At 38.0% G+C, this 14,790-nt stretch overlaps 1 protein-coding gene across 1 annotated transcript in view; it reads left to right on the forward strand.

The window, feature by feature from the left end:
• The window catches only part of SPATA16 (spermatogenesis associated 16), a 254,565-nt gene that overhangs the window by 183,515 nt on the left and 56,260 nt on the right, over nt 1-14,790 (forward strand). Inside the window, exon 6 of the mRNA XM_011968612.1 lies at nt 4,060-4,207. Coding sequence (XP_011824002.1) covers nt 4,060-4,207 — 148 coding nt within the window. The remainder of the gene's footprint in view (nt 1-4,059; nt 4,208-14,790) is intronic.

The raw sequence follows: 14,790 nt of genomic DNA on the forward strand, positions 1-14,790 counted from the left end.
AGAGAAAAGAAGAACAGAAAGAAAAGAAAGTTACATAATTCTACCATCCCAAAAATGTTTGAGGTTTATAGTTTCTGCCAGCTTAATTCTGGCTACGTTGAGTGCTCTTAAAATTTTACCAGGAAGACTCGGCCCTCTTAAGTTTAGATAAGGGAGACAAATTTTGTTTCTTTCTTTTTTGCTGGTCATGTTTCCCTCTACTTTTGTTGCTTTTCTTTTCCTCTGGATGGAATATCTCTCCTTTCTCTCCCGTGGTCTCTCTTGTGCAGTCATCCTGGACAAGTTGATTTCTAAGGTAGCAAGGAGTTCTTTTTACTAAGCTACAGTACAAGGAGAAATTATTATAAGTTACTGTTTGTAGAGAAAATGAGCTGCCCACATACACTCTTGGTTTTTGTAACTTGGCTTTAAAACTTGATAAATGTGAGAGTAACAATAGAGAGTTATTAACTCCCAAATGTAAACACTTAATTTCACAGCTTATTTTTGAGTAACAGCAGAGAAAACATAATTAACAGCAATGTACATTTAACAACAGGGCACAAGGACTGATTGTTTTCTCCATTCTCTGCACATGTGCAACATTTACTGACATCAGAGAAGTTCACAGGTCCAGAAAGAATGATTCAATTACAGAATATTTATGTCAAATTAAGAAGTATCATTTGAAATCTGCTTCCATTTTAAGTATAGCTTATTTTTTACAACCAGAAATTCCTTGTCTGGTCTCTTCCTTTATTTGCAAAATCAAGGAAAATCTTTGTTTATAAAAAGTAAATTAAAATCTATCTTTTATATTTTAATGTCTATGATTATATCAAATCATTCTAGTTTTTAAGTATAATTTTTTAATTTACACATATTAGACTCTTTAAAAAGACAAGTCCAACTCTAAATTGCCAAATTATTATCATCACAAAATGAAAATTTAATCTTTGGTGTCTAAACACAAACGGTCAAAAAAAAAATCCTACTATTTTAATTAAACACAAAGGCTAAGTTTTTTCTAGATTATCTCACTAGTTAGTTATTCAATGATGCTATTCAATACCAATAATGCTAAAATATATATGTTATATATGTTATATATATGTTATATTACTCTATTTCTTTACAACAGCAACGTAGGATAGGCTCACAGCCTCAAGGTTGTCTGTCTCTAGAAGAATAAGAAATATTAGTACATTAAAACACAAAAGGATGTTTCAGGATCCGATGCAAGGGTCATCTGTATTCTCATTTCTACTCTATGTTGTACTATTTCTTCCTGGGGCTATGATAATTTCCTTTAAGAAACATCTCCATGGAGAATACAATTTCTATTTGTAAATTACATACTCTCTATTTACTCACCCACTTCCTTACCCATCATCTTCAGGTTGGAGGGCAGAATCCATGGAAGAACCCATCTCTATTGGTTCTCAGTGGAGAAAGAGGGAGGCCACTCTCCAGCGCATACCCTCCTAAGTGAGAGCCCTGTTAAGGCCCAAAGGCAACGCCTTGAGCATTAAGCCAAGAGTACAGATCCTTCAACGAGCAGATCAAGCTGCCACATGAAAACCTACACTTCTGCCACTTTTTAAAAAGCTGGTGTAGGTTCTTGGGCACGAGTCTTACCATCCCCACTGCGAGATGGCTTCGCCAAGCTACCCTGCCAGCAGTCACTTAAGCTGCCAGCAGTTGGAAAAGAAATGGGGTGGAGAGAGTGTTTTCTTCTATCCTGGCCTGACTAGGATATCGCTAATGTCTTTCTGGAAGCAAACTGGAGGATTAGGTACCTTTGCTAAATTTTTTAATCCAGAAATTAAAGCAAAATACCCTTCAGCAAGATATTCAGAGACCATCAGAAAGCTGTTTATGAGTTAGAAACTGTTACGGGCTGAATTGTATGCCTCCAAAATTCATCTGTTGAAGTCCTAACCCCTAGTACCTCATAGTGAGACTACATTCCATTAGCCCACACTCAGCCACAGTTGGAGACAGAATCTTTAAACAGGTAATTACATTAAAATGAGGGCTTTAGAGTGAACCCTAATCCAACATGAGTGCATGCTTATAAAAAGAGAAAATTAGAACACACACAAACACACATGCACGCACACACACACACACACAGAGGAATGACCATGTGAAGACACGGGGAAAGACAGCCATCTACAAGCCAAGTAGAGAGACCCTCAGAAGAAACCAACCCTGCTGACACCACAGTCTTGGACTTCCTGTCTCCAGAACTGTGAGAAAATAAATTTCTGTTGTTTAAGCCACCCAGTCAGTAGTACTTTGTTGTAGCAACCCTAGGAGACTGATACGGGAACCAACAGCTTACAAAGGCAGTAAAGTCAGCCATGACCTTAGAGCTGAGGTCTAGAGCAGCTTTCGTCCTTGGCACATCACTGCACACATGCCTGTGCAACCACACGCCTGATGGTCTGGTCAGGCCATCCCAGGATCAGTTCCAGCAGTGAACATAGGTAAGCACCAAACTAGAGGAATTATTCCTCCTCCTCAGTATAAAGGATCTTCATTTTTGCTGAAGGACTAATACTTGGTGCCTAAACACCTTATTTGAATTCCTAATCCACAACTCAATCCCAGACCTGCTGCCTGCATTATCCCCAGTAGCCTTCCAAAGCTGGCATCCAAATCTCCACATTCAGCAATTCCTTGTCTTGTCTCTTCCTTTATTTGCCATGCCCTCCATCACTAACTCCATCTGAGGGCTGGCTCTGGGTTTGGAAGAACTGCTATGTATTTTCTGTTCCCCATTCAGTTCCTTGAACTTGAACAGGACAATGTTGAAGGCAGTGTAAGTTCTAGCATTCAATTATCCAATAATTTGTTGAATTTCATTGAGAAATTTGTCCACTAATTTTTACATAATTTTAAAGCTAATCTCATAGAAAGGAAGACCCTTTGCATCCAGAAAATTATTGCAAAGCTGCTCTTTTACAAGCAATGTAGATGATCATAGAGGCATTCGAAGTCACTAAGAAATGAAGTAAGCAATGAACAAGTTTATTTGGACTTCTCAGTTTAAAATCAACTCCTTGTTGCTTTTATTATCAATGGAAAACTTGTTTTCAAAATACTATGATGGTAATAATGTAAATTGTTGTTTGTTAAATGGTTTTTTCTCTGTTGAAAAGCTTATATCTATTGTTTTTCCTTATTGTTTGTTGGCACCTTATTTGTCTGGAAGAATTTCATTCCTATAAATAAAAATGGATTGTTTTATAATATGCTTTTATGCCATATTAAAAAACTGAGGTAACCATAGACACTTCCACATTTTATTCAATGTGCAAGCCTCATTAGAAGGAAAAGTTGTAGGAAAGGAATAAATTCCTTTTAAAACTTCACATAACTTTCTTTTAGGTCTATTACAAATAGTAATGGACCTATTTAAAACAGGAAGCTGAGGATGATGGCTGGGCTTTATCAAGAATGGTACTTGAGCAAAAATCATGTAAAGAAATTCTTAAATAGCCAAAACCATCCTAAACTGCTCTTGTGATCTGGAGGGAAGGGAAGCTTTTCTAGGAGGAAGCTGAGGAAGGATATTTTTAATTCCAAAAGGCTTTCCCAGGTATTGGAAAAAGAAAACAAAAAATACCATCTGTCTAGTTCGCCGTGTTATTTACAGAATATACTTTAGATATTTAATTTATTTTTTAAAAGAAATCTCTCCATATACAAATTGCTCACCAATGTCTGCTCAAGAGTAAGCTAATTATGTCAGACTTAAGAATTTGACTTTTAAAATCAAGTAAAAAAAATGACACCTTAGGAAATAGAATTTATATTTTTATCTTAAAACAAGCTCAGTTTAGAGGTGCCTGTTTACAAACTTCCTTCATTTAATTGGTTTTCTTAATATGAAATAGTATTTCCAGAACTAATTAAAATTTTGTTCTAATGAATATTCAAGACCAAAATATGTTATCTTTGCAGTACAGTATATAGATTTTTAAGTCATCCATAAAGGTAATTATATTTTTTACATTCTTAAAAAGTCATGTATTGTTATTGATGCCAAATGGGTTGTTTGTTTCATCTTAGGCCATGATTGAGGAAGCCATCACCAGAGCTGAATCTTTCTCAGTTATGTACACACCATTTGCGACAAAAATAAGAGCTGATAAAATAGAAAAAGTAAAAGATGTTTTCACAAAAACTCATCCTGCATATGCAGAGTATGTCTACACAGGTAAGATTCAATATCTTTGAGTTATCAGCTGATATTTTGTTTCCAATAAAACAAATACAGGGTTCTTTCTGGTTTATTAGGTTATTGCTTCTGTTTTAGGAGTATGCTGTTTTAATCTGATGATTTGAAATGGAAAGTAATTTATAAGGTTTTAATAGGGCTAGCCTTATAGTTCTAGCACAATATTTCTTGTACTTTCTTTCTATATTTTAAGAAGTAGGGATAAAACCTAGAAAATCTAACATTTAAAAAAATGGAGGAATGACCTGTGGTAAAATGCTATCTTTCCCTTTATCCTTTATTGGTAAAGGATAATCAGATGATTATAGTATTTTCCTGCTGATGGATTATTTTTCCAGTCCCTACTATTTTTACTTTTTCCCCCGTCTATCTCATACCTCAAACCTTCTCTCCTTATGCTCTTGAATCACTGGTATTCAAATGAGATCTGGAGAGCTAAGGGTCCCACAGAGGACACAACCACTGGTATGATGTTTTTTCCCTTTTTCATCTTTGGAAATCACTTGTTCTCATTCATTTATGCAAAAAATATTTTGTACTACCTACTGTGCATCAAATGTTATTTTAGTTTAAGGGGAGGATTTTTTTTTGGCACTAAATTAGGAACTACTCGACAATGACCCCCGTGTTAAGAAAATCTCTAAATGCATACACCTGATATTGCATCCTTCTATTCAGGCCCCTTCATCCCTTCTCTCAGAACTTTGGGGCTGAGTCACTGAATTATAATGTTAATAATATACTCTATCATTGATCACACTTAAGGCGCCAGACACTCTACATTCATTATCTCTTGTTATTCCCATAATCCATGAGATAAGGTGCTTCCCATTTAGGAACAAGAAAACAGTAACCAGAGAAGACACATAGCTTTTCCAAAGATGCACAGCAAATTAGACAGGCCTTGGATGTGAACCCATGAACATGCCATCAAGCTACACTATTTCCATGTGACAAAAACATTAAATGTGGGTCCTATGGATTTCATATTTTTCTCCACATTCCCTCTTGCTCTTCAGAAGAAAGATGTTAAATGAATCCCACTAGTGATGACTGAATAGTAAATCCCTAAGGAACAATGATAATTTGAGGGCAGAGAAAGGGAAGAGAAGAAGGCACAATACAGGCCATAGTAACCATTTGTGTTGATTGAGCATTTCATAAGAAAGTAGGTTAAAAAAAAGTCTTCGAACTCATATTTTTTTGTTAATTGCTACAAATTATTCATTACTCTTATGGATATTTAAAGGATTTTTTGGAGGGCATACACTAGCAGCACATAAAAGTCATATCTACCTAGCATTATGGAAAAATGAGTCCGATTCAGTTATTTCCATTTCCACCCCCAGATCCATTGGTAATGAAGAGAAATTCATTGAGGAGATCACCAGTTTGCCAATTTCTCTTCTGGTAGAATAAATTTAGTTATATTTAACCTATTTCACAGAGCAGTCATGAAGATTAATTAATAGTTCAGAAGCACCACTGCCAAGAGTTTAAAAACAATAATAACATTAATGAGCCAGACTCATGTCTCATGTAATTCCATCAAACCTGTTATCAAGATGAATTATGATCTGTTGGCAAGACGATTCATGCTAAAGAATCTTGCACTTTGGGAGAGAAGATAATTATAAGTTACTAATGATTGTTTCTATTATTTTATAATTACTAACTGCTAGAGTATGCTAGTGCTATATGAGAATCTTGATAGAAAAGACAGCTTCTGGAGGAGGAACGTGAGGTAGAGAAAGGAGTCTAGAATTTAAGTTTCATTGGGACTGATAAAGTTCTTTGCTCTGTGGAAATTGTGCTTTGGCTTAACAATGCTACTGCATTGGTGACATTACTTACCTCTGTTGCAAATTATTAAAGGATTTCCCCAAAGCCATTGCTGGAATAATGGTGAAACAACTGTTACTAACCGTATGTGCACAGTCTCGGAGGTATAACTCTTTCCCCTAGGCAATTCTAAGGTGGCTGAGGGCACACAGCATGGGAAGAGGAAAGGTCAGGTGTTGTTTTTAGCTCTGGATGCTTCTCCCAGAAGATGCAGAGAGGTATTTAGAGCTGTATCAGTAGCCAAAGGTAATAACTAAGAAGTAAGTAACATAAAGACAGATAGGGCCTAGAAGAGTAGACACTTTGTTTTCTTGGCAGTTTCCAAAAATCAGAATCCTCTGATATCTTTTGGCTATGTCTCCACCCAAATCTCATCCTGAATTGTAATAACCCCCAAATGTCAAAGGCATGGCCAGGTGGAGATAATTGAATCATGGGGGCAGTTTCCCCTATACTGTTCTCATGGTAGTAAGTAAGTCTCACAAGATCTGATGGTTTTATAAATGGGAGTTCCCCTGCACAAGTTCTCTTGCCTGCTGCCATGTAAGATGTGACTTTCTTCCTCCTTTGCCTTCCACCATGATTGTGAGGCCTCCCCAGCCAGTGGAACTGTGAGTCAATTAAACTTCTTTCCTTTATAAATTATCCAGTCTTATGTATGTCTTTATTAGCAGCATGAGAACAAACTACTGCATCCTCCTATTATCAGCCTTGTAGATAGAATTTAAGAAGCTTCTATCCTGATGAAAATTTATTCAGCTGTTTATTGTAACATGTGTTCATGCAACCAGTATGACTAGACAGTCACACAGTAGATGTGTGCAAACATAAGAGTCTATACATTTTACCTACCTATTTTCTTCTTTGCTCTGCCCAGAGCCAAAATATATTCTGTCTCATCCCAGGGCACTCCATATAATCCAGTCATTTCTAAAATTAGTCTATCTTTAGAACCTATCTAATCACATTCAACAGTTTCCTTCTCCTTTTCATGGGTTTTTCTTCTCCCTGTGGTCTGGTTTAGCTTTCGTAGACCTCAAGCATACCCCATGTCCAAAAGGATCAGTGAACACATGAGGGAGACATCCTCTTCTCAATCTGTAGCAGGCTGGTACAGCTGCTTATCAGATGGCTGATGGTACTTGAGATCAGCTCTGGTGTCTTGAAGAGGACCTCATGGATTCATTTATGTGGCCCATTAAGTGACTCAAGACACCTACATGGATTCTCCATTCTGTTTATTGGTGTAGTTGCTTCTTCATATGTACACCAACCACCTTTACCATACCAGTTGGCCCAAACTAGAGCCACTCTCTGAGATTTCCTCTCACTGCTGGACTGCTGACTTGTGAACCCAGCCATTTTCTAAGTCTTACTCAATAAATCCCCTCCATTCCAGAGGAGACTGGAAGTCATCGTAGCCCTCTCTTCAACTGGCTATGTTACTCTGCCATTTTTCCCTTGCTGCATGCTCCAGCAAGCCAGGACCCTTAGGACAAGAAGAGGATCTACAATGGAGATTGGGGTGGGGGTGGGGGTGAGGGCGGTTGTTCATCTGTTTATTTATTCAGCGAACATTTATTTACACAGTACTCTAGGTGGTGCTGAGAATATACCTGCTCCTAAGAAAGGATCCGACTTTAGTAACTTATACTTCAGCATGAATATTTGACTATATTTTTCCCTTTTCCCAGAGAAAATTTTCATCTAAAACCAAAGCTCTAATTGTGGAATAGAAGGCTGACTCTAATTAAAAGAATTAGGTAGGATAAATAGAGCAGTTTGAGAATAGAGGTTGTTGCGACTTAATATCGCAAAAACTGGCTAGTTGTTTACCAAACTGTTTTATATTTATTTATTTATTTATTTATTTATTTATTTATTTATTTATTTTGAGATGGAGTGTCACTCTGTCACCAGACTGGAGTGCAGTGGCATGATCTCAGCTCACTGCAACTGCCGCCTCACGGGTTCAAGCAATTCTCCTGCCTCAGCCTCCCAAGTAGCTGGGACTACAGGTGCACGCCACCACACCCAGCTAATTTTTGCATTTTTAGTAGAGACGGGGTTTCACCATGTTGGCCAGGATGGTCTCTATCTCCTGACCTCATGATCCTCCCACCTTGGCCTCCCAAAGTGCTGGGATTACAGGCATGAGCCACCGTGCCCAGCCCAAACTGTTTTCTTTTTACCTCGGTCATAAATCTAGAATCCATTTCCAGCCTCCCTTCCAGTTAGATGAAGATTTCTGACTGAGTAATGGTCAAGGGAAAACGGATAGATATAATATATGTCACATCCAGGCCTGGCCCATAAAGCCCCCCTATGTAAAACTGTCTTTCCCCATCCACTGGCTGAGTAGAGAGAAGCATGGAAAGGGGCTGCAAAACAGAAGGAGCTAGATTCCTGAATGTCTGTGTAGATGGTCACCCTCTGAACACTCTGAATACCCACATGAACAAAAAACACAGTTATCTCTCTTTAGACCACTGAAATTTGGAGTTTCTTTGTTAAATCTGGTAACTTTAACATCTTTATCTGCCCTGCATCATAACAAGTAGGCAGCTTCCTACTCCAACTACAGTGTATAGAACAAGTTTTTGCTAACTCGATCAAATAAACACTCATCCACATGCAGCCTACTCCATCCTCAAAAATACTCAGCGTTTGTACATACATCTATTCTTCTAACTCACACTCCCCTCTCCACAGACAGCTACAGATGATGTTTTCATAAACATGTGTTTGTACCCACCCACAGAAAGATAATGTTTCCAGAGAGATACTGATGCTCCAAGAGATAAAATGCAATTATCAAGCTTTCACTGCAGCAAGAGAAATGGAGGCTATATGTAAGAATTTCTAAATTATAGAAGTCATCTAAATAAATAATCAACAGATGAAGGTCATACAATCTGTACTTTGAAGATTTTGGAAGAAGAGTCTACCTATCAAAGTTTTGCTGGAGAAGTAATTATTATCATTAAAACTTGGAGACTAGCATATTTAATTCGCCCAGTGGAGGCTGGCAAGCAAACCTCCAACTCAGAAACTCTGCCCAACTTTAGGTCACCTTCATCAAGCATAGAGAGTGTTGAGTTTATTGTTCCCTGGTCACGTGACAGTGCCGTGAGCCCAGCACAAGCTGGCAGAGGTGCTGGTGATGAGCAGGAAGAGTAGTCACAATGGACCTGCTCCAGGCAATATTTTCTCTCCAGCCAGCCCCCAATTCACAGTCACCCATGTCGGGGATTTCCACAGGAAAAACAGACACAAGGGGGAAAAGCATAAAATTAACTCATTCTGAAATGTATTTAGGTTTAAATTTAAAAAAAAAATTTATTGAATAAGCCAATCACATTATATATTAACTTTACAGTGATTTATCATGAGAAAATCCATTCACCTTCAGTGGCAGGTATAGGATTATATTACCTATATAATTTCTATGAGACTGATGAGGGAGAGTTAAAATTCAAATCTGCCTTGTAGAATAACCAGGTTTATACATGCTCAGGAACTTACTGTGCATCCTTTTCTGTTTCAGGAATATAATAAAACCCACCAAAATCTTAAAGTCATATTATAATAGAGTTATATTTTATTACATTTCATGGAGAAAACAATACTGATTTTTTTTTAGCAGTATAGCTATCCATTTTTATTATTTAAGAAAAAAACCTGGCTTGATTCATACAGAGTAGTCAGGGTATATAAAACAAATAATAATTTACCAGCCCCAGAATTTTTATGTTTTCACTTATAAAGATTTGACTTGAGATTTTTATTCATATATTCCAATGAAATAATGCAATTCTGCATAGTTCTTATTCTTGCATGGTTGTATTTTAATAATAATAAAGTAATACAATCAGCATATCCTGTCTCCTCTTGATGAAAATATCAAGATTTATTTGCTAAGTAAATAAATAATCAGTAATGGATCTGTGGTTAGTAATGTTTAATAGGAAACCGGATCAGATATCAATTACTTTAACACTTAGGTGGATAGAGTCATATTTTGTCTTTCCAATGCAATTTGAATCCCAAGAGTAAATATGTATGTTTGGATAAATAATACATTGTTTTAAAATAGACCTTTAAAAATAACCTTTCATTGAAATTTATAACCTTGTTCTTGTTCAGTCATCATTTACCAGTAAGAATAATACATTCTTATGGTCTCTAAAACATGAAGTTAACATTTCTCATTTTATTCTTTCTTCTTTAAATTATTGTAATTTTATCATGATCAAGAGTTTTCAAAATCAAACTATTTTCCTCTTTGTAACTAGTTTTTTCAAATAGGAAAAGTTATAGAATTAAACAGTCTTCATCCCCAATATTTATGAAAGTGTTAAAGTCGGGTTGGTTATAAGATGATAAATCATCTAATATTTGCGCCACAGAATTCTTCTTAGAATCAGAAAATCATTCCCAAGGTAAAGAAATCCCTCACATATGGGGCTAAATTCTCTGTTCTTAAAATATTAAAATGTTGACCTTCCCAATGGGAAGCATGGTGCTCTGGCATTGCTCCATCTAATGGAGTTCACCTCCATGTAACCACTTCTCAACCAGCAGTTCACTTGTCCTTTGCATTAGCAGGTGATAGTGCTGTTTGCCTCTGGTCTCCATCATCCACTGCACCTGAAATCCCTGAAACTATAATACCTCTTGCTTAGCATATTGTCCTAGGGGATCTTACTGAAGAAGGCAGGCAGGTTGCATTTAAAGAAACAGCAGTCAATAATCCAAAAACAAGTGGAAGTGATGTAAGTTTTTCCTTCCGCCTCTCAAGAAAGCCCATGAGTTGAGGTAGGGTAGGGCAGTTGTAATGGGGTATGTGGTAGAAATTAAACAGATATTGTAAGTATTGTATCCGTAATGCTCAGCAAAACCTTGTAAAATGCACATGTACATAAACACAAACATTCGCATGGCAGCTTCCCTCAATCTCCTTTCCTACTCAAAATTCTCCAGGTATGTCCTTTAAATTTATTCCCTCATGAATTGATGAGTCTCTTCCAGTGTCATTCTTGATGGTCTTACCAGTTTCCCAGGTTCTTACCCATCCCCACTATCTCAGTCTACATAAGAAAGTCCCATGACCATTTCCAAACAAGCAGAACTCATTTTAGCAGGTGAGGGGGTTCTCAATATGAGTGAGGTAAGTGCTCAACCGTTAACACTTTATTTTTCCTGAATCACTTTACTTATGCTTTCTAATGTAGCCTCTCTATAACAATATAGTTAATCATTAGGTGCTGCAGTCTAATAAATCATGCAGCCAAGCATTAAAATCCCTGAAGACTGAACTCTCAGTAGTATATAACAATTTTAAATTGAGAATTTTTAAAAATTTTGAAGTCAATGTTGCACAGAATTACAAATTTTTTATTTTGTAGAGTTATCTTTTATTCTTTGCATATTCAGCATCTAAATCCTATTTATTTCTCCTCGAATACTTGACTCACAATAATCTACACCTTATGGGCATTAGCATTTTCTTGATGATCTTATAGTCTACAAATAATCACTGCATTTGACAACTAAAATAAAGCCCCATCCAACCCATTTATTTATTTATTTATTTATTTATTTATTGCTTTTAGTAGTTTTATTTTTTAAAGCATTTTATGGTATCACACACACATAAAAATCCATTTTTAAATGCAGCTTAACTAATTTATTATGGAGTAAACATCAAGTCAGAAAAGAAAACATTTTACCAGCTCTCCAGATATCCTTTACTGGCCCTTTCTTAATCCCAAACAACTCCCTACCCCCACCAAGGTAACTACTGTCCTAAAGTTTAGAGTAATTACTTTTTTACTTTACAGCATTACCACCTATCTATTCCTAAACTCTAGACTTCAATTTGCCTGCTTTGAAATGTTATAAACATGAAATTATATAGAGTAGATGCTCTTTTGTATCTGACTTCTTTTGCTCAATAATTTGTTTATGAACTTCTTCCATGTTGCAAAAAGCATTCGTTTATTCATTTTCATTGCTGTGTAATATTCTGTCCTATGAATAGACAGGTCTGGTGTTGATGAAATCCCTCAGCTTGGCTAGGCATGGTGGCTCACTCCTGTAATTCCAACACTTTGGAGGCTGAGGTGGGAGAATCACTTGAACCCAGGAGTTAAAGACCAGCCTAAACAACATAGCAAGACCCCCGTCACTACAAAAAAATTAAAAATTAGCTGGACATGATGGTGCACATCTGTAGTCCCAGCTACTCGGGTGGCTGAGTAGGAGGGTCACTTTAGCCTGGGAGGTCAAGCCTGCAGTAAGCCGTGATCACACCACCGAACTCCAGCCTGGGTGACAGAGCAAGACCCTGTCTCAAAAAAATAATAATTTTAAAAAATTAAAAGAAAAAAAGAGAAAAATCCCTCAGCTTTTGTTTGTCTGGGAAAGTCTTAATTTCTCCTTCGTGCTTGAAAGATATTTTTTTACCAGATACACTATTCTAGGGTAATATACTTTTTCCTTCAGCACTTTAAATATGTCATGCTACTTGGACCTGGCCTGTTAGGTTTCACCGAGAAGTCAGCTGCCGGACGTATCGAAGCTCTTTTGTATGTTATTTCTTTCTGTTCTCTTGCTGCTTTTAGAATCCTTTATTTATCCATGGCCTTTGGGAATTTGATTATTAAATGCCTTGAGGTAGTCTTCTTGGGGTTAAAACTGCTTGGTGTTCTATAACCTTGTACTTGAATATTGATATTTTTCTCTAGGTTTGGAAAGTTCTATTACCATTTTGCAGAACTTCTACCTCAATCTCTCTCTCTCCCTACTTCCTCTTTAAAGCCAATAACTCTTAGATTTGTACTTTTGAGATTATTTTATAGATCTTGTAGGCATGATTCATTCTTTTCTCTTTTTTTAATTTTACTTTAAGTTATGGGATACATGTGCACAACGTACAGATTTGTTACATATGAATATATGTGCCATGGTGGTTTGCTGCACCTATCAACCCATTATCTAGGTTTTAAGCCCCACATATATTAGGTATTTGTCCTCTCCCTCCCCATGCCCCCCACTCCCTGACAGGCCCCAGTGTGTGATGTTCCCCTCCCTGTGTCCATGTGTTCCATTGTTCAACTCTCACTTATGTGTGAGAACATACGGTGTTTGGTTTTCTGTCCCTGTGTTAGTTTGCTAACAATGATGATTTCCAGCTTCATCCATGTCCCTGCAAAAGACATGAACTCATCCTTTTTTATGGCTGCATAGTATTCCATTTCTAATCAGCACCTTCACCCCCACACCACTGTGTTGCTATTGTAAACAATGCAGATGGTTGTTCAGGTATTTTGTGAATGCAAGCCAAACGTAAGCTAATGTAGAGAAGTGTTTCTGGAAAGATATGAACAAATCGAGTCAAACCTACATGTACTCAAGAGTGTGCGTTACATAAAGGAAATCCGAGGTGGGTTCCCTGGTGCCTTATTTAGTTGGTTTAATGAGGTCATGTTTCCCTGGATGTTCTTGATGTTTGTAGATGTTTATCAATGATTGGGCATAAAGAGTTTGTTTGAAGAGTTATTCAAGAGGTGTTTATTGTTGCCTTTGCATTCTGGGCTTGTTTGTACCCATCCTTTCTGGGAAAGTTTTCCAAGTATTTAAAAAGAATTGAGTGTTGTGATCTAAATCTTTGGTCCCTGCAGCCATCTCTGCATTAGGGGACACCCAAAGTCCTGTAACACTGTGACTCTGGCAGACTTGTAGAGGTACCACCTTGGTGGTCTTGGGTAAAATCCAGAAGCATTCCCTGGATGACCAGGTAGAGACTCTAATTCCTTTCTTTCCTTTCCCCTAACAAATGGAGTCTGTCTGTCTGTGCTGAGCTGTGGGAGAAGCTTGGGAAGAGGTGATACAAGCACTCTTATGGCCACGACAACTGGGACTGCGCTGGATAAGACGCAAAGGCAGTAAAGCACTGGGTCCCACCCCAAGACCCACCAAGTCACTACCTGGCTACTGCCTATACTCACTCAAGGCCTACGGGCTGTTCAGTCCACAGGTGGTGAATCCAGTCAGGCTTGCGTCCTTCTCTTCAGGGTGGTGAGTTCCCTGCTGGCCCAACTCTAGTCCAGAAATGCTGTCCATACTCCAGGGCCTGGAGAGGGGAACCTTTGGAATCTTCTTGGTGCTATGTTCTACTGTGGCTGAGCTGGCACCCAAGCCAAAAGACAAAATCCTTCCCATTTTTCTGTCTCATTTTCTCATACACAAGGAGTCTCCCCCTGGGGCCATTGCTACCCCGGCTCACGGCTAGTACTGCCTGGCTACTGTCAATGTTCACTGAAGGCCCAAGAGCTCTTCAGCCAGCTTGTGGTGAATGTTCCGAGGTCTGGGTCTCTCCTTTCAGGCCAGGAGGCTTCCCTCTAGCCCAGGGTGAATCCAGAAATGCTGTCCAGTAGCCAAGGCCTGAAATTGGGAACCACAGGAGCCTGCTTGACTGAGCTGGTGCCCAAGCTGCAAAACAGAGTCCCCTTGACTCTTCTCTCTCCTTTCCTCAAGGAGAAGGAGTCTCTTCCCATGGCTACCATAGCTGGGAATGTGCTGCGTCACACCTGAAGCCAGTACAGGCCTGGGTTTTACCCAAGGTGCCCAGTGAGTACTCCCTGGGTACTTCTGATGTTTACTCAAGGCCCGAGTGCTCTTTAATCAGCAAGTGTTGAATCCTGCTAGGACTGGGT

The sequence above is a fragment of the Mandrillus leucophaeus genome, unplaced genomic scaffold (genome assembly GCF_000951045.1).
Source record: "Mandrillus leucophaeus isolate KB7577 unplaced genomic scaffold, Mleu.le_1.0 Scaffold850, whole genome shotgun sequence".
NCBI classification, from domain to species: Eukaryota; Metazoa; Chordata; class Mammalia; order Primates; family Cercopithecidae; genus Mandrillus; species Mandrillus leucophaeus.